Source organism: Loxodonta africana, chromosome 9 (genome assembly GCF_030014295.1).
Source record: "Loxodonta africana isolate mLoxAfr1 chromosome 9, mLoxAfr1.hap2, whole genome shotgun sequence".
Taxonomy (NCBI): domain Eukaryota; kingdom Metazoa; phylum Chordata; class Mammalia; order Proboscidea; family Elephantidae; genus Loxodonta; species Loxodonta africana.
Window position 1 is genome coordinate 113,376,355 of NC_087350.1, and position 21,116 is coordinate 113,397,470.

The following is a 21,116-nucleotide window of genomic DNA, read 5'->3' on the forward strand; positions in this document are numbered from 1 at the left end:
AGGTAGAGTGGGCTCTAGATCTAATTACTTCTCTTTTTTTTTCATTTTGCTGTGTTTTAGGTGAAAGTTTACAGGGCAAATTAGTTTCACATTCAAAAATATATACACAATTGTTTTGTAATACTGCTTGCACTCCCTGCAACGTGTCAGCACCCTCCCCCTTTCCCTTCCCATCCTAGGTTCCCCATGTCCATTCATCCAGTTTTCTTGTCCCTTCCTGTCTTTTCATCTTTGCTTTCGGCCAGGTGCTACCCATTTGCTCTTGTATACCTGGTTGAACTAAGAAGCACATTCCTCAAGTGTGTTATTGTTTGTTTTATAGGCCTGTCTAATCTTTGGCTGAAAGGCAGGACTTCGGGAGTGGTAAATCTAATGCCTTCTGAGTTATATAAAGAGCAGATTACACACAGAGATACGTACACCCTGGGGGTGAAGACAAACATCACGTGAAGATTGTGTACAAGCCAAGGAACCAAGCAACGCCGGGGACTACCAACACAAGGGAACTGACATGGCCGAAATCCTGATTTGGACTTTCAATCTCCAGAGTTGTGAGGAAAAGTTTCTGTTCTTTAAAGCCACCGACTTGTATTTCTGTTGTAGCAGAGCTTGGTAACTAGGGGAGATTTTAATGAAGAACAAGGAGCAGGGCTTGTTATGTAACTATGCCCTCAGCAAACAGTAGGGGAGAGATGGAATTAAAAGTCTCCAGAGACAGCCAGATGAAGGAGATAGGGTTATCCTGACAGGAAGATGATAAGAAGTAAGGTTGAATAAAAACAAACAAAACCAAGCCCACTGCCTTCCAGTCGATTCCAACTCATAGCGACCCTATAGAACACAGAAGAACTGCCCCCACAGGGGTTCTAAGACTGTATTCTTTATGAAGGAGCCCCGCTGGTGCAATGGTTAAGCGCTCAGCTTCTAACCAGAAGGTCGGTGGTTCCAACCCACGAGCTGCTATGCAGGAGGAAGATGTAGTGCTCTGCCTCCATATATTTTACGGCCTTGGAAAGGCTACGGGGCAGTTCTACGCTGTCCTATAGGGTCGCTATGAGTCAGAATCGACTCGATGGTGACGGGTTTCATCTTTACAGGAGCAGACTGCCGTATCTTTCCCTTGTGGAGTGACTGGCGGGTTTGAACTGCTAATCTGTTGGTTAGGGGCCAAGCACTTAGCTACTGCACCACCAGGGCTCCTATTAGGTCAAGTAAGATTCACTCAGAGCCCTGGTGGCGTAGTGGTTAACAGCCCAGCTGCTAACCAAAAAGTTGGCAGTTCAAATACACCAGCCGCTCCTTGGAAACCCTATAGGGCAGTTCTACTCTGTCCTATAGGGTCACTATGTTGGAACCGACTCGACGGCACCTAACAACAAGAACAAAGACTCAATGAAAATGGCTTCAGAGTGTGGGTGGGGCCTCGATACTCAGACCCTTCCCAGAGGGAGGGAGAGCGGGCAGACACATGCGCTTGCCTGAAAATTGGCGTTTTCCTCTATGACAAAGGTCTTTTCCCACTTGTGTGTACACTGTTCTTCTCTATAAAAGGCATTCCTCACTCAGAGCTGCTCAGGAAATCAGAGTGGTCCGGAGCCTACGGCAACGCTGCTTGGCACAACAGCTGTCTGCATATGATGATATGTCGCGGTGCCCCAGTTTGGAAACAGCTTTGAGGGTCACAGTCTACAGATAACTCTGCTTAACCAGGAATCAAATATCTAGAACTCCTTATGCCTCTCATTCTTCCTCAGCCTAGCTGCTTTTTGGTCAGATATTTATGATACATTAAAGAGGGGTCTGAGTCCCTGAGTGGCGCAAATGGTGAACGTGCTCAGCTGCTAACCAAAAGGTTGACATTCAAGTCCACCCAGAGGTGCCTCAGAAAGGCCTGGCAATCTGCTGCCAAGAAATCAGCCACTGAAAACCCTGTGGAGCACAGGTCTACTCTGACACACATGGGGTCACTATGAGTCAATTGATTCAACAGCAACTAATTTTTTTGTTTTGTTTTCCAGTAAAGAGGGGGGCAAGCCTGAAGATTCAAATACCTGGGGCTGCCATCTGATGGGTGTCATTTGACAAAAGACTTTGTGAGCTACAGCATAAGTGGCCATCAAAAAATAAGGTTACCCCTGGGTCTCATGTATCTTTGCCATCAGTGGGGAAAACTGAAAGAGGGCCACTGATAAGTATCAATTACTCCAGAGTGTTCACCCTTCATCTTTCAATACACTCAGTTAAGTACTTTCAGAAAGAAGACAGGCAAGAACTGAAAATAGACTCTTATTAGTTATGAAGTTTAGCCATGGAACATGCTCACCCGAGAGCTGAGAGGCCCAGATAACATTGTAGAACCAGCCTCCCTAACTAAAGAGGAGTGATGCAAAGACTGGAGGAGGAAGGAAGGGGTGGTGGATGAATGTCCTCACCACTGAACCAACGCATGAGAGTAAGGCCCATCACCTGGTTCTCCATGGAGGCGTATCAATGCTGTATCCCTGCCACGAAGCAGCACAGACACGTGGAAGAAAATGAGACTGTTTTATGCCAAGGGTGCCAAGGGCCTGACCTCTCAAAGGAAAACAAATGGATCTTGGATGTTTTCTTCAGATGGAAACAAGTAGCAGAGGGCTCTGTGCTTTTTAATTCATAACCATATGGAAATTATGGCTCGGGAGTACTAACTACGCTGTTGCTGTGGTTGTTGTTTGCCGTCACCAGATCATTTCTCCTGTGGCGAGGCTGGTGGGTTAGAACCAGCTCAGTCAGCAGCCAAATACTTAACCACTGCACCACCAAACTTTGTGAACCCTTCACAACGATCACAACCCACGGATGCCCATTTTCTTTCACACATTTACCAGTGCTAGTGCTCCCACTCGGAGAGAGACTGGTGGATAAGAACATGGAGGACACAGAGCCCAGGCAAGTTACTTTACCTCCCAATGCCTCAGTTTCATCATCTGTCAAATGGTGACAATATCACCTACTTCATAGGGTGCTTGTGAAAATTGAATATGTTAACACAAGTAATGAGCTTGGAAAAATTCCTGGCACAAACTAAGCGTTCGACTAATTGCTGGCTAGATTCATGATGATGACAATCCATGATGGCTCATTCCTCTCATGTAATGTGAGAGCTGGGTAATGAAAAAGGAAGACTGAAGAAGAACTGAAGCATCTGAACTGTGGTGTTGGTGAAGAACACTGAATATACCATGGACCGCCAAAAGAATGAACAAATCTGTCTCGGAAGAAGTATAGTCAGAATGCTTCTTAGAAGCAAGGAGAGACTACATCTCACACACTTTGGACGTGCTATCAGGAGGGATCAGTCCCTGGAGAAGGACATCATGCTTGATAAATTAGAGAGTCAGAGAAAAAGAGGAAGACTCTCCCTCAAGGAGATGGATTGACACAACGGCTGCAACAATGGGCTCAAGGATAACAGGGATTGTAAGGACAGGGCAGTGTTTCATTCTTTTGTACATGAGGGGTCACTATGAGTCAGTACCGACTCAACAGCACCTCACAACAACAGTGTAAGAGACTACTGACGTCAGCTTGAAGTAAACACCCTGGAGTTACACTTTCCAAAACAAAATTCCACGGAACAACCAATAAAATAGGATTACATTTCCACCCAGCTTACCAGTACCATTTTGGCAAATTCTAGTTCCTTTAAAAGCTCCAGGTGTGTGGGCATCCAGTCTTACCACCTGGATGTTCAACAAGAGAAGTTCAGCTGACAACACAGCCACTCTGGCCAATGGGCTCTAAAGTGATTTTTCTCACTATCTGAATGGACAACAGTCCCATTTTCAGTTGGCAGGAAACAGCCTTGCACCCTACACAGCCCAAACCACCTACCTCCTGATGAATTCTGCTTGCTAAAAAGATTTATTTCTAAAATAACTGTATATGTGTTGTTGCTGTTGTTAGGTGCCATAGAGTCATACTGACCCTATGAGAGAACAAAATGTTACCCAGTCCTGCACCATCCTCACAATGGATGAGCCCACTGATGCAGCCACTGTGTCAGGCCATCTCATTAAGGGTCTTCCTTTTTTTCCCTGACCCTCTACTTTACCAGGCATGATGTCCTCACCAGGGATTGGTCCCTCTTTCCTGATAACATATCCAAAGTACTTGAGATAAGTCTTTCCATCCTAGCACCTAAAGAACATTCTGGCTGTACTTCTAATATATACCCACTTCTCACTTATCGACATGGTTAGTTTCCAAAAGCCAGGTTGTTAAGGGAAAATAGGCATTATGTGAAAATGGAGGAGGACCACATCAGATCACAAAATGGAGGAAGACTACATCATTACATAACTGCCAAATTATATCATATAATAACTGCCAAACTACTGAGAATCATGGCCCAGGCAAGTTGACACTTAACCTTAACTGCCAAAGCCAGTGTTACTCTCGCTTCACACCTCAGCATTCGTTACTACCGTATGTACATTGTTAATGTGCAAAATAGTCGGATAGTAGATTTTTTACCATTGTCATAAATAGGAAATGTTAGATAATGAGACAGTCGATAAGCAAGTAAGTTTATATATATATATGTATATATTTTTTGGTGGCAATATGTACAACCAAACGTGCATCTATTCACAAGTTCTATGTGAACAGTCCTGTGACATTGGTTACATTTTTCACATTGTGTCACCATTCTCACCATCTCTACCCATATTGTTCCGTCACCACTACTTTAGGCTCTCTGCCTTCAAGTTCTCATCTGGGCTTAGATGGACTGCTGTCAGGTTACACTCATAGAGATAATTCTTTATAAGAGCTCTATGCTCGAGGCAAATATCATTTATGAATTGGGCTAAGCTGTTGTTTAGTTTAATGATAGCTTCTTGGCACAGTTTTGGTTCAAGGCTTAAAGATTATTTCTGGGCATGAGATTCGCCGGTTTCCCAGGTCTGTTCTTATATTTTTCATATACTATTCGACCTGAATGTTTCCTTTGTACTTACAGTTCCTTTCACCTCCCAAGGACAGGCCAAAGAGAATCCTGTGTTTTATAAGTGATAATGAAGTCAGGCTGTGGCCAGCTCCAACTACTGATGAAGTCAGAAACTCTACCAGTGCTTTAAGGGGTCAAATCTGAGTCCCGGTTTAAAAAAAAAAAGAATAAACTTCAAGAGAGGGTGAACTAAGAAAAATCTATCAATAAAAAGGGGTTCATTTTCCCCGCACCATTAAATTGGATTGTCAGCATCCCTGTAGTATACAAGGCTGTCCTCAGGGAATTGGGCTCCCACTTTCACAGTGAAAGGCTTAAAAAAGGAATTCTATTCTAATTTTATGGGAAGCTGACCACTATAGTTAGGTTTTTGTTAGTCTAAGTCTCAACATCAGTTTAAAAAAAAAAAAAATTAAGGAACAAAAATATAAATATATACACCTACATTTTTAATCAAATTAAGAAATTTCCATAATAAAAAATTCTGGCAGATTTTAGCCACATATATTTAAAATCTGCATGGATGATAAATGAGAATAGTGCTACTATTCACATGCACCCAGTCCTTGAATTAAACAAATCGATAAATCTGCCAAAAACTTCACACACATGAGCGTTGTGTCTGACGTTCTGCAATGTGACAGCCATCAACCCAGTCCCTCAGGGAGGTACACACCTGTTCCTGGAATGTCTGCCTGGCCTCCCTGGAGGCTCTGTACCTGGGGATTTGTGATTCAAAACACAGGCTACAATGCAAGTCCAGGTGCCTTTCCATCTGGCATGGGCAAAACTCCACCTCCCCACTTGCAGAAAAAGAAAACAGGAATGGTTCAGAGAACTATTTAAATCTGGAAGCAAATTGGAATATTGCAATGCTTTGTATTAACAAAGCCAGGTATTTTTTCCTTCTCTGGCAAGGAGTATTTTAAGTCAATATTAATACTGAAATAGGATAAAATAGTCGATTTCAAAGCAGCTGGTACAGTACCCTGTAGATATGATCAAACATACTTGTTCCTGGAATAAATGCATGTTCTCCAGGTTCTCTTGGTAGATGAATGATGTGTGAGCAAGGCCCTTATTTACATAGTTTCTGCAGGTTTGGGGACACGACATGGGAGCTATCCCAACTCTGAACAAATGTTGTTGTTGGTAGCTGTAATCGAGTCAGCCCCCAACTCATGGAGGCCCCATCCACAACAGAATGAAACACTGCCTGGTCCTGTGCCATCCCCATGGTCAGCTGCAGATTGAACTGCTGTGGTCTGTATGGTTTTCCTTGGCTGATTTTTCTGAAGTAGACCACAAGGCCTTTTTCCCTAGTCTTTCTTAGTTTGGAAGCTCTGCTGAGACCTGTTCAGCATCATAGCAACACGCAAGCCTCCACTGACAGACGGGTGGTGACTGTACATGAGGTGCATTGGCTGGGACTTGAACCTGAGTCTCCTACATGGAAGGTGAGAATTCTTCTACTGGGCCACTTCTGGCCTCCAGAACGACAGGCACTCTTATGCTCTCCTTATGGTCAAAGGTCCTAAGAGTGGCTGGTTCTCCTTTCCTTTCTACATCCTCAGATGCTTTGGGAGCACATCGCATTCCTCAAACCACTGCTGCGGTGCGATCAATGGCTTTTGTGTATGGCCTTTCTAGCCATGCTCTGGTAACTCAGGTGACTGGGCACGACTGCATGATAGGGTGATTGTGACCCACCAAGGGGACCGGTCAGTTTTGCCTTAAAAGAGAGCCAATTCCAGAGCAGAGAGGAGGATCCTACTACCATCAAGGAAGGAGAGGCGCAGCAGCAGGAGACAGCACAGTGGGTTTCCTAGCCCACGGAGAGAGAAAACTGAGTGCTCTTGGGCAGAGACTGAGGGCCAGGGAGAGGCGTGCCTGCAAGCACTGCTGGAAAGAGGCTATCCTGACGGAGGAACTGCATCCTGAGTATTCCTGGGCCTGAACTGTAACTGTTACTAACTGTTACTTCCCTAATAAACCCCATAATTGTGAGTATGGTCTGTGAGTTCTATGTGGCCACTGCAATGAATTGTCAAATCCAGTAGCGAGTGCTGTGTGAGGGACGGTTGGTGTCGGACTTCGTAAAGATGGTGGAGGGAGAAGGCATGTCCCACACCTGCGTCATAGGAATCAGTCTTGGGCTGTTGATCTTGGTTCTCCTTCCCCGTTGTGGGGTCCAAAGAGGTCAGACACCGCCCCTACACCATTTTTACAACTGCAGTCTTCTGTCAGGCTGCTAGGAGGAGCCAGAGGGCTGCGTGGTCCTTGTTGTTAGGGGCTGCAGAATCCGATTCGGATTCATAGTGACCCCATGTGACAGAGTAAACTACCCCATAGCATATTCTAAGTTGTAATTCCCATGGGAGCAGTTCATCGGCTCTTTCCCCGGGGGAGCTGCTGGGTGGGTTTGAACTGCCAAACTTTTGGTTATCAGGTGAGTGTGTTAATGGTTTCCGCCACCTAGGAGGGATTCCAGGTCCCTTACAAGGACCCTTAAATCATCCAAGAGTTCTTACTGCTGGCCCTCAAGAAGGAAGCTTCATTCAGAAACACATCTTGAGGTCTCCTTAGCTTCCCTTTCCCCTGCTACTCTGCTTTCCCAGCCTGAGAAGTAATGCTACTTTGGGAAAACACAGGACTGATACATTAGGTGAGCATAAGACTGGGAAGGACGCTAGGTCAGGAGAGCACAGGACTGGGAATTATTTTATTGAGCAGGCACTCTCTTATTTAAAGATTCTAATGCCATTCTAGTTAATGTGTGCTAAATTAGAAAACTACCATCTTTTAACCTTTCATTAATGAATCCACCATCCATCTGTGTACTGTGGTGGCTTTCATGAAGCTGGAAAGTATGCCACCAGTATTTCAAATACGTTCAGGGTCATGCACAGTGGACAGGCTTCAATGCAGCTTCCAGGCTAAGTCAGACTAGGAAGGAATGCCTGGCGAATTATTTCAGAAATTAGCCATTGAGAACCCTATGGATCACAATAGAGTACTGTCCAATATAGTGGTGGAAGATAAGGCCCCCTAGGTTGGAAGGGATTACAAAATAGGCATAGCGATAGACTCAAACATACCAGCGATCAAGAAGGTGGCGCAGGACGGTACGACATTTTGTTCTGTTATACATAAGGCTGCCATGAGTTGGGGAGACCCGATGGCAACTAACAACGACAACAGTGAAGTAATGGACCTAGTCAATGGTTATAAACTGCCACTAACATCACAAAAAGTTAAGTAATCTGACATTATGTGCTTCTTGATGGAAGGACACAACAGAAAATATGAAGTCAAATCTAAATTTGACCAAATTTCTAGATGGAACAGCCCATTTACAGGAAAAACAGAGGAGAGTGGAGCATGTGAAATCAAACTACGAGACGCAGTCAGCAAACTCCAGACAGTGGAATATACAACTCCAACTCTTCAATAAATACCTCAAAATCAAAAAATAAGGGTGACCAGGAGAATTTAACAAGCAGACCTTATTGAAATCCTGATCCAAACTATAAAAGTCATTTTATGAAGCAGTTAGAAACGTGAATACTACTTAATGATTAGTATGAATTATTGTTAATTTGTTGAAGGTGTGATAGTAGTATTATACTTTTTTTTTAAGGAATCCTTAGCTTCCAGAGACTCTTACTAAAATATGGGTGAAATGATAAGATGCCTGAGATGTAGTTAAAGTATATGAAGGAGGGTGTGAAATCAAACCAGATTGGCCGTGAGTAGTTAATGGCTGAAGATGGGTGCTGAGTCCATGGGGGTTCATTATAATATTCTGTACACTTTTGCATATGTTTGAGCTCTTCAGGAATAAAGTTGAATGGCGTCCCGTGAAATGGTCAGATGAAATGCATTTGTTTAGAGTTAATGTACCAGAATCTCTGCTGATGACAGGCATAGGCAAAAAATAAAAATTATTAACTTGGGATCTTAGCCAAGTTAAAGCAGAAAGCTTACTATGCTCTATACTCATGGCACCTGCTCTTTCTCTGATGGGAGTGCTGAGCAAGAGCTAAACACGGGCCTGACGGGAAGCAGTATTAAGGGCCCTGCTAGGTTTTTCCCTGGGCCTATGGCCAGTTCCAAGTCCCTCAATGGTGTAAAAGGTTTATGCTCACCTACTAACTCAGAAGCTGGTGGTTCAAACCCACCTGGCAGCACAGTGGAAGAAAGACCTGGTGATCAGCTTCCCTAAAGATTACAGCCAAGAAAACCCTAGGGAGCAGTTCTACTCTGTAACACATGGGATCATCGCTAGTTGGAACTGACTGGATGGCAACAGGTTTGGTTTTGGTTTTATCGTCCAGTCCCTTAGTAAGGACTAAATGATTGGCAAAACCATCTGGGCTAATCTTACAATATAAGACAATTCGAAATGGTATTCAAAAGAGCAACCTGGAGATTTCGTGCAAACGGACATACCCAGGTACACTGGTTTAGGGAAAAACGAAGCCTGGAGTCCGCCGCCCCTCCAAAGCAGGCCCTTCCCAGGACAGCTCCTGAAATCACTTGCTTGTGCAAGAGCTGAGTGCTGCCTTTTTAACTTAATTTAATTTCACAAAACAGCCCAGAGTGTTCTCTGCTAATATAATAAAGGGAGAATACAGGCTGTGACAAGCCACACTATTTTGACTGGCAACGCAGACGGAAATAAATATTCAATTCTTAGCCTAGTTATGGCAATGATGTGTGTGTCACTGTGCCCACTAGAGGGACTCAGAACCCTGGGCTGCGCTGAGTTAACCTGTACCAAGGCTTTTTGGCTCACTGTAAAAGCTTGATGTAACAGCAGTATACCTTATAGGCATTAGAAATAGCCACTTTTCATTAAAAAAAAAAAAAAATTATATATATATATATATATACATATACGTATACCAAAAAAAAAAAAAAAATCTATGGCCATTGAGTTGATCCCTACTCATAACGACCCTATAGGACAGAGTAGAACTGCCCATAGGGTTTCTAAGGAGTGGCTGGTGGATTTGAACTGCTGACCTTTTGATCAGTAGCCATAAGTCTTAACCATTGTGTCACCAGGGTTCCATACATACATAAATACATACGTACATATTCGTCGCCTTCCGATATTGGACGAGTTTTGGAGGTTTTCTTTCCTTCATAGATATTTTGTAAACATACTGAAACATACCCTCTAATATTGGATTCGTCAAGTCCTTCCTATTATGTATCTTCTAGTTGGGTTCATCATGCATGTCTGCAGCTTAGCTGGTGGGCTTAGCTGAGAGCCTGCACGCCAGCCTGCTCTATGAGACTCAGAGGCCACACCTGGTCCGAGTCTCCCCACCCACTTCAACTAGGAGGTGAAACCCCGTAGTTCTCATCACTGTCCATTACAGCCCACCCGCTGGTGAGAGGTAAGGAAAATGGAAGAGGCTGTCCATGATAAAAAAAAAAAAAAAAAAGCTTGATGGTTTAGGTCTAGCATTTAGACTAAGCTTCTCAGAGGCAAGGGCCATATCCTATTCAGTTTTGGTAACCCCCCCAGGACTCAGCACAGAGGCTTCCACAGAGCAAGAATTCAGGAGCCACGTGCTGCATGCCATGTCACTAACGGGGGAGGAATGCGAAGCGGAATTTGTCAACCTGGATTCCCCAGGGTGAGCTGAGGCCAGAAAAATCATGCCAATCCGTTTGGCGTGATCATCAAGGCTTCCACAGGGCAAGAAGGACCTTGGGCCTGGAAACTTCACCGCTGGCACTGAAAAACTCACAATTTAAGGACACCGGAAAGTACCTAGAAGGTGAGTTTTAAGAAGTGATGGGAACCCCAGGGTTGATAAAATTGTTTTTCTCCCTCCAATTACGTGTCTGATTGGTATCACTAGAAATTAATTTTTCTGTCTTGAAGTATTTTATTTTTTAAATAATAACATATGTACATGGTCAAAATTTAAAAGGTTTAAGAGGGTGGCTCAATGCCACATCCCACATGGCATAGGGTGATGGTTTAAAGATTAAAGTAAATGGAGGGCCTCAGCAGCAGAGGGTGTTATTCCTTTGCACCACCTAGGGTCTCCCAAAGACTTCTTACATTTCTGTAACTCAGTCACTCACTGGATTCCAGAAGTTTCTTCAAAGACGAGGAGCCTCAATTTCATCCTGGAAGTTGCTAGGGTTTGCTGCCCACCGTCTCCTTCAGTTTGGGTGTTGTCAACCCTGCTCTATTTCACATCATGATCTGTGTGACTGCTGAACACCAGTGTCCTCAGCCGGATCTACTGTGGCCAAACTCAAAGGCTTTCCGGAAACATCTTCAAAGCCAGAGTTGCTACCGTCGAGGCCCCCTGTGGATACTTCCCCTTCCTGCCATAGCTCTGCTCTCTGGTTTCCCAGGATTCCCAATTGGGAAGGGAATTCAGTCCATGGGGCATTTCCTCCCCTTTGTTCCCTCCCCTCAGACACTTGTGTGAGTCCCCCAATTTGGGACCTCCCCTGGCCTTATCTGTGCACTAAAGTCATCTACAAAATCAAAGACAAGTAGGTTCTTTTCACACAAAAGCAGGAAACCCTAACGGACTCCATGCAGCATCATTCCATTGCATAAGCTCAAAGGCTTTATCCCCATGTGAGTTGAATTATTGTATATTTAAACTTCTGTGTGACAAATTACTTAAAATTGAAGGCTAGCTAGACATATAACAACAAACTCAGGAAATACATGAATCATCAACTCTTTAGGTAATATTTCATTTAGGAAGAAAAGGAGTTTACTTCTCAGGGCAGAGGAAAACATTTTCAGTCTTTCTGGAGAAATATTTATAATGCCCCATTTGGTTTGAAGTTGAGCATTAAAAAAAAAAAAACCTGGCTCGATAATCCTTCCATTTCTGTAGTTAATGAGAATTCTCAAAAGCCGTTCCCGCAGGATCCAACGTCACAGACTAGTCCCTGATCACGCTCTTCCCAAGACTTCAGAAACAATCAATCCACTGTAACGCTCGCATTTCTCAGAGAGCAGCTTTCCTTTTGAGTTAATAGGATTTCATGTGCACTCATGCTGGGAGCACTGGCACGTGTCTGTGGACTTGACTGTGCTTTTCATTAAACATTTAAAATTAAATCTTTGAGTTACTAATTTTACTTTGTGTTCGTCAGTCACTTAGCAAAGTTTTCTTCCCTGTCTCTCTCCCTCCTTGAAGTAGGTGGGAAGATTTAATTAACTCATTGCCCTGTCCATAACAAACTCTCTACTTTGATGGAGCCTGTTCCTAACTCCCACACCATCTGCCCATGTCAGGGCTAGAGAACCCACCATCTGGTGCCTCCAGCCCAGGCCATCCACATCCGCCTAGGTGATTACTTAACGGTTTCAAAATTTCAGCCAACTTTCCCCCATTATACCCACAAGCTCTAAAATGTCTAGCATTGCCTGGCTCAGAGCAAGTCCACAATAAACATTAACAGAGCTGAGCCAGAGGCGAACTGGGCCTTGGCAACGTGTCCTTACAGCCCTCAGGATCGTGTATTGTGTTTTTTTATGATTATGTATTAAGTGTGATGTATTTCAATGTGTAAGCTACCTACAGGTTACGGCTGAGATACAATATTCCCTTCCCCAGATGACTGGAATCCCTGGTTTGACAAAATATTCAGAGTTACTTGGTTGACTCAAATTGTCATTATTTCTGGTGTTAGTTGCCTTCAAGTCAATTCTGACTGATGGTGACCCCATGTGTGCACAGTAAACTGCGCCATAAGGTTTCAAAGGTTGTGACCTTTCGAAAGCAGCCAGAATTGAGGTACCCCTTACTTAGTAGAAACTCAAGCGTGAGCAACTTGGTAGGAGAATAGTCTGATCCTTGTAGCATTCAAAAGCTGGACAATGAAAGAGGGAGGCTGGAGAAGAATTGATGCATTTGAATCATGATGCTGGTGAAAAATACTGAACGTACTAGGGTCGCTATAGGGTCGCTATGAGTCAGAATCGACTCGACAGCAGTGGGTTTGGGTTTTTTGGTTTTTTATGGACTGCCAAAAGAACGAACTAATCATTCTTAGAACGCAACTAAAATGCTCCATACAAGGAAAGATGGAGAGTCTTTGACTTGCTTACTTTAGACACGTCATCAGGAAAGACCAATTGCTACAGCGGAGGGTCAACGAAGATGAAGGAAACCTCCAATAAGATGGATTAACACAACAGCCACAACAACGGACTCAAATATACTAATGATCGTGAAGATGGAGCAGGACTGGGCCCTGTTTTGTTCTGTTATATATAAGGTCGTCATGAGTCAGAGTGGGCTCAATGACAACTAGCAACAACAGCTACCTGGCCACTCTCTGGCACTGACCTAGCTTCTTCTCTTACTGCAGGCTGCAGGACCCTTTTCCATGACCCACCTGCACTAGAGCTGAATTGCAGCAACCGGCAAAAGCTTGGATCAGCATCCGCCTCCTTTCAGACTGATGAATGGTTGTGTTGTCCAGATAGTCTTAAACGGGGATGGCAATCACCGCCCAAATAAACAAATCCGTAGAATGGGGAATCAACACAGTTGCAATCTACTAATTTACTGGCCAAATGATCAATACAAATTTATCCCACACAATTATCCACAAATTGACAATATAGACATGATTTACTCTGGCTTACTGTCACACCAAACCATGTGTAGGCTATTATCAAAACCTACTTTTATTACATTTTATTGATTAGGTGAGGTTAACCATTTCAAAAATGTTTGCTGTTGTTCTCTTGGTGTAAAAATGGCGTGGGAGCAGCATCTGGCCTCTAACTTCACAATAGGGAAGGAGAATCAAGATCAACAGACCAGGGTGGATTCCTATGAAGCAGAAGTCAGATATGCTTCCTCTCTCCGCCACTTTTACCAGTTCTGACACCAACCATCCCTCCCACGGCACTCTCTCCTTCTCTGCTGGGTCCCGTAAGTCATGGCAAGGGCCTCACAGAACTCACAGACTATTCTCACAGTTATGGGGTTCATTAGGGAAGTAACAGGTTACAATTCAGGTTCAAGAACACTCAGGACACAGTTCTTCCATCAGGACAACCTCTTCTCAGCTGTGCCCACAGGTATGCTTCTCTCTGGCCCTCAGCCTCTGCCCTGCTCAGGTACGTGTTACAAAGCTCTTTTAGCCCTGCTGATAAGTACCCCTAAGTGCCCCACTCTGCCATTAAGCCCTGGCCCGAAGGCACTCAGTTCTAGCTCCATGGGTCAGCAAACCTAGCTCTACCAAGTGCCCAGAGGCACCCTACTCCGCCAGCAAGGCTCCTGCCCAAAGGCACTCAGCGCTCTCATTCGGTGGACCAGGAAGCCCACTGCACCATCTCTGACTGGTCTCTCTCTCCTGCCTCCATTTCTCTGCCTCCGCTTCTCATTGTCTTTAGTGTTACAGCTCTTTCTCTCTGTCTCCGTCTCCTGGTTCCAACAGCTTCTCAGCACAGAGATCCTAGGTCCAAAGGGCATGCTCTGCTCTGGGCTCTTCTTCCTTAATGGTGGTAAAAGCCTCTCCTTCCACCTCTGGCCTGACTCATTTTAAGTCCACTGGGATGGCAAAACTGACCAATCTCCTGGGTGGCGCACAATTACCCTGTTTCCACAATCCCACCCAGTCACCGGGGTAGGAGTTACAAGACCACGGAGAGAAGGCCCACAGAAAAGTGATACATCACACTGCACTTAGGCTTCGTCGGAAGACTGACATTGAGACAACTACTATTCTAAGCAAGCTGACGGGTGGGAAAATGAACCCACACAATTTCTGCTCTTATGAGGAGATTTTACTAGATTTTTTTTTTTTTTTTTTAGATACATGTTATGAATTGAACTCTGTCCTCCTAAAAGAAATATGAACATTGTAATCCTTGTACCTGTAAATATGATCCTGTTTGGAACCAGGGTTTCTCTTTTGTTATGTTAATGACATGATATCAGAGTAGGGTGGGTCCTAAACCTAATCACTTCTTAGAGTATGTCTTATAAAAAACAGCAGAATGGACAAAAAAACACACAGGGGAAAAGCGCAATGTGAAGACAGACACACACGGCAGACACATCTATAAGTCCAAGAACCACAAGGGTTGCTGGCAGCTACCAGAAGCTGCAATAGACCAAGAAGGACCTCTCCCTACAGCCAGCACCCTGCATACAGACTTCCAGCCTCCTGAACAATAAGGAACAAATTTCTATTCTTTATAGCCACCCACTTGTGGTATTTCTTCACATGACAGAGCTAGGTAACTAAGACAGTTCACATTAAACAAGTACCCAAGTAATTACAACACATGTAGAAAGACCAACAGCTGTTGTTGTTAGGTGTCATCAGGTCAGTCCCGGCTCACAGTGACCTCATGCACCACAGAATGAAACACTGCCTGGTCTTGCATCATCCTCACAACCGTTGCTATGTTTCAGCCCATTGTTGCAGCCACTGCATTAATATATCTCACAGAGGGTCTTCCCCTTTTCACTGGCCCTCTACTTTACCAAGCATGTCATTCTCCTGGGACTGGCCCTCCTGATAACATGTCCAAAGTATATGAGACAAAGTCTTGCCATCCTCGCTTCTAAGGAGCATTCTGGCTGTACTTCTTCCAAGACAGACTTCATTCTTCTGGCAGTCTGTGGTATAGTCAACATTCTTTGCCAACACCACAATTAAAAGCATCAATTCTTCTTCGGTCTTCCTCATTCACTGTCCTGCTTTCACATGCATGTGAGGCGACTGAAAATACCATGGCTTGATTCTGGCGTACCTTAGTCCTCAAGGTGACATCTCTGCTTCTCAACACTTTAAAGCGGTCTTTTGCTGCAGATTTCCCCAATGCAACTCATCATTTCATTTATTGGCTGCTGTTTCCATGGGTGTTGACTGTGGATCCCAGTAAAATGAAATCCTTGACAACTTCAATCTTTTCTCCATTTATCATGATGTTGCTTATTGGTCCAATTGTGAAGATTTTTGTTTTCTTTACGCTGAGGTGCAATCCATACTGAAGGCTGTGGTCTTTGACCTTCAACAGTTAAGTGCTTCGAGTCCTCTCACCTTCAGCAAGCAAAATGAAGTCTCATAGAAATGTTCTATGTCCTGTACATCAGTCCTCGCCTCCTTAGGAGTAACTGTCTAACTACGCTAACTCTCACAGACGTGTTATCAGCCATTAGACTTAACTGTAAGTTTTCCACATTCACCTTTCACCACTTTTTCCTTATATACCTAAACGGCTTCTTTACTGTTTTTTGTTTGTTTGTTTGTTTACTGGAGCATAAACTAATTATACAGAAGAGCCAAGCCCGCTGCCGTTGAATTGACTTGACAGCAGTGGGTTTTGGTAAAATAAGTATAGTAAATTGAAAATGAATAATTCCTACAGAAATAGTTCCTAATTGTTCTTTCCAAATTAAAACATAAAAATTTTGTATTTAAAAACATTTTTATCATAATCTTCCAACACGTATCACAAGAAGTTATGTGAAGGGTATATGATCTCTCTGTATTTTTCCCAACTGCAGATGAATCTATTATTTCAAAATACAGAGTTAAAAAAAAGGGACTTTTATAGGTACAATCTTTTGAAAGTCCTTGGATATATGATACTGACTTTATTTTCACATGGAATCCTGGCTTGGCTGCGTAGAGACTCCTATCTTTAAAAGCACTTTTTCCCAGACTACAGCATGATAAACAGAAAAACACTGAAGTTGCCAATGATTTCATTTTACTTGGATCCGCAATCAATATTTTACTTGAATCCACAATCATCACTCATCAGTGAAGAAATCAAAGGACACATTGCATTGGGCAAATCTGCTGCAAAAGACCTCTTTTAAGTGTTAAAAAAGCAAAGATGTCTCTTTAAGGACTAAGGTGCACCTGACCCAAGTCATGGTGTTTTCAATTGCCTCATATGCATGTGACAGCTGGACAATGAATAAGGAAGACTGAATGAGAATTGATGCTTTTGAATTACGGTGTTGGTGAAGAATATTGACTATACCATGGACTGCCAGAAGACCGAATAAATCTGTTTTGGAAGAAGTACAGCCAGAATGCTTCTTAGAAGCAAGGATGGTGAAATTTTGTCTCAAATACTTTGGATATGTTATCAGGTGGGATCAGTGCCTAAAGAAGGACGCTATGCTTGCTAAAGCAGAGGATCAGTGAAAAAGAGGAAGATCCTCAAGGAGATGGACTGACACAGTGATTACAACAAGGAGCTCAACCATAACGATTGTGACGATGGCGCAGAACCAGGCAGTGTTTTGTTCTGTTGTACGTAGGGTCGCTATGAGTAGGAACCGACTCAACGGCACCTAATGATAATAACATGTCTTGTAGTGGGGAGCCCTGGTGGCTCAATGGTTAAGCGCCCACTTCCTAACCGAAAGCTCAGCAGTTCGAATCCACCACCTGCTCCATGGGGGAAAGATGTGGCAGTCTGTTCCTGTAAAGATGATAGCCTTGGAAACCCTATGGGGCAGTTCTACTCTGTCCTATAGGGTTGCTACGAGTCAGAATCAACACCACGGCAATGGGTTTGATAGGTTTTTTTGGTATGTCTTATAGAAGGTCAGGAAACCCTGGTGGCATAGTGGTCAAGAGTGATGGCTGCTAACCAAAAGGTCACCAGTTCAAATCCAGCAGGCGCTCCTTGGAAACCCTATGGGGCAGTTCTACTCTGTCCTATAGGGTCACTATGAGTCGGAATCAACTCGACAGCAACAGGTACAGGTAGAAGGTCAAATACAATGAGTGACAAGAAGTTAGCCTTAGGATAACTGTACACTTGACTTTTAACAGGATGTTTCTAGAAACACAAACAAGTAGACAACAACAACAAAAAGCAACTCTCCAGGCTCTCATTCCTGATGAAGAGGAGTGCTTGCCCTCATCCACCAGTCTAGAGCTCAGGAAGCACGAATAAACAGACAATCCCCGGGCAACAGGGCTTTTGCACTCCACCTTTCCTTTTGTTCTGGCACCAAAGCCTGTGGTTTTAGGAGGAGGCAGAAAAAGGCCTTCCATATTCAACAGGCAAGAGGCACACACAGAGAGAGAAAGCAAGTCTAAAACTGGTCAGGCTTGTGCTACTCTCTGGGGAGCTGAGAGTCACTTTTCACCCACATCCTGAAAGGGTAGGAAAAACACAGGAAAAGGGTTTCTAGTAAAATGTGAGTGCTGTTTTTTCTTTTTATTTACTTAATTAAAAAAAAAAAAAAAAGAAGAATCACTCATACCCGCCCAGTTGCTCTGTTGGACAATTTTTTTTTTTTTTGCTTCATTCCCACTGTTCCTTCCATGCCTTCTTAAACAATAACAGGAAACATAAATAAATAAATAAGCCTTAGAGTGACTGTAAATTTCAACTAAAGCATACGCTTTGTCCCCAAACAGGTGCGGGCCCTCGCACTGACCCACTAAGCAATGCAGGACAAGCTTCTTTACCTCTTTGAGAACGCAGTTCCTCATCAGTTAAAATGGGAACATGAATGGTGCTGACTTCAAAGGGCTGAGGGGGAAAGGGAAAGGGATAAGGCCCTAAAAATTCTCCGCCTAGCCTGGCACACCGTAAGAGCTCACGAAACGGAAGCTGTGTAACAGGGGCTGTGAAGTGATATTTCTGTCAACAAAGAAAATGACACCAAGGACGCATTCCCAAGTATTAGCATGTATGTTACAACAGGTAGAAAGCAAAACCCAGAAAGCGTAGGCTGGTGCTGCTCAAGGAGCCCCTGGGTGGTGCAGACAGTTCATGCCTCGGCTGCTAACTGAAAGGGTGGAGTTCGAATCTACCCAGAGGCACCTCAGAAGAAAGGCCTGGTGACCGACTTCTGAAAAATCAGTTACCGAAAACCCCACGGAGCGCAGTTTTATTCTGACACACGTGGGGTCGCCAGGAGTCAGAACTGACTGGAGGACAACTGGTTTGGGGTTTTGGTTCCTCAGTGAGAATTCCCCACCTTCTAGGTTAGACCTAGTGGCACGGTGGTTAAGTGCTCGGCTGCTGACTGAGATGTCGGTGGTATGAACCCACCAGCAGCTCTGTGGAGGAGAGACATGGCAGTCTGCTGCCATAAAACTTACAGCCTGGGAAATCTGATGAGGCAGTTCTACTGTCTTATAGGGTCTCCGTGAGTCAGAATCAACCAGAGGGCAGTGGGTTTCACAGAACGTTAGATGGCAGGTTATGCCATCTTCCTCACCTTCGGATGAGATGGGGTGGGCAGAGAAGTGTGTCCCTCCCTGCAATGATGTCAGTCACCTGTGGCGGCCCACCAAACCCACTGCCAGAGAGTCAGTTCCGACTCATAGCAGCCCCATCGGGGTTCCCAGGCTGTGAAACCTCTGTGGAAAACGGACTGCCGCATCTTTCCCGTGCTGAGCTGCCGGTGGCTGTGAACCTCGGACCTTTCCATTAGCAGGCCACCGTTTTAACCACTGCACCACAGAAGGCAAGAAAGCCACAGCCTGGGAGGCACAGCCCATATTTCCCCCAGCCAAGCTCTGTGAGCCCTACAGCCTCCTCCAGGCAGCCCTGCCAGGCCCGGGCCTAGCCCTGCGCCTTCATGCCCTCTGCCCCTCCTCCTCCACGGCCTCTGCCCGCTCCACACGCCCTCTGCCCCCCCCCCCCCCACTAGGCCCAAATAAGCAGAGTGGCTAGACCTTCTCTTCCAGTGCAGCTAGGCCAGGGAGGGATAGTCCCGAGGATTTGCTAATCAAATGATCGTTCTCTTTCAGACACCATTAGGCTTGTAGTCTCATCTTTTTCTCCAAAAAGACACTTACCTGCATTCTAGAAATGCGCCAGGGCAGAAAATTTTGCCTACATTTTGACCTTTTTTTCTTTTTTAATTATTGCAGCCTGAGAGACTACGGACCGTGAATCCCTTCTGACAATGTACCTGGTTAAGTTTGCACAGAATGACAACGCCTGCCTTTCACTCAGAGAACATGAAACAACTTCAGCACACGTGCTGCTCACCCTGGGATCTACGTATTAACCCCACCAAGCACATTTCTCAAATTTCTCTCCCCCACTGGAAGCTTACTTCTTCCAAGATTTCTATATAGCTCTTCTGGCCAATCACTGCATTAAACCTAAATTTCTTTTCCCTCTAGTTTAGTTTAACTACCTTCCCCATGGGGGAGGATGAAAAGAAAAGTTTTCTTGACTCATTTTATCAAAGGAAGCTGATGTAGAAAAAAACTAACAAACAAAAAAAAAAACCCAGTTGCTATCAAGTCAACTCCAACTCATGGCTACCCTGCACTGTGTCAGAGTAGACCTATGCTTCATTGGGCTTCCAACGGCTGATTTTTCAGATGTAGATCACCAGGTCTTTCTTCCAAGGTGCCTCTGGGTGGACTGGAACCTCCAGCCTTTGGGTTAGTGCTAAGTGTGTTAATTGTTTGCACCACCCAGGGACTCTGAAGCCAACTGCTCTTATTTGTGAAATCAACAGAGATACCAGTGAAGAGATTCTAGATGATTCTCTCATCATCCAGCAATTCCTTCAACCTCAGAGAAGCATGGATCAACACCAGGACTGGGAAAGATGGGATTCCACAGGTCCACACTGGACATTCCTTAATTATATGATTTTGATGCGTGGCAGTCCAGGGTGACCTTTCAAAGGGAATCAGGGCGGGCACGTTCCTTACCCGGCAGTCTCTCTGGAGCGTTTTCATCAGCGCGTTGTAGGTGTCTATATCAAAATACAGTCCCTCGTGCATGTCCTGTAGGAAATCCAAGTCCTTGAACGTGGGGTTTGACTTCTCTCTCTCCTTCCGGGAGGCCCTTCGTTTGTAGGTGGAGCCTTTCAAGTCGTAGGTGTAGTGCATCCTCATGGCGCGTGGCAAGACGTTGTTCATCACCACGATCCTGATGTTGATACCGCCCGACTGCATGCAGTACAGGCCGTAGAACTTGGGCAAAAGGGTCCTTGGGTTCTGGTTTAAGTTCTGGAAACAGAAAAGGGGGAAAAATGCTCACAACCTCCCATTTTTACAAGACCCTGCTCCGCGAAAGATGCGTTTCCACACCAACAGGATCATTCAAAATGGGACACAATTGCCTTTACTAATAGTTGTTGCTAAAACATTATTG

The 21,116-nt window shown here is 44.5% G+C and overlaps 1 protein-coding gene across 7 annotated transcripts in view; it reads right to left on the reverse strand.

Moving 5' to 3' along the window:
• The window catches only part of PIP5K1B (phosphatidylinositol-4-phosphate 5-kinase type 1 beta), a 264,099-nt gene that overhangs the window by 40,801 nt on the left and 202,182 nt on the right, over positions 1–21,116 (reverse strand). For all 7 annotated transcript variants that reach the window (XM_064290556.1, XM_023539444.2, XM_064290554.1 and 4 more), the window contains one exon: positions 20,672–20,971. In XM_064290556.1, coding sequence (XP_064146626.1) covers positions 20,672–20,971 — 300 coding nt within the window. The remainder of the gene's footprint in view (positions 1–20,671; positions 20,972–21,116) is intronic.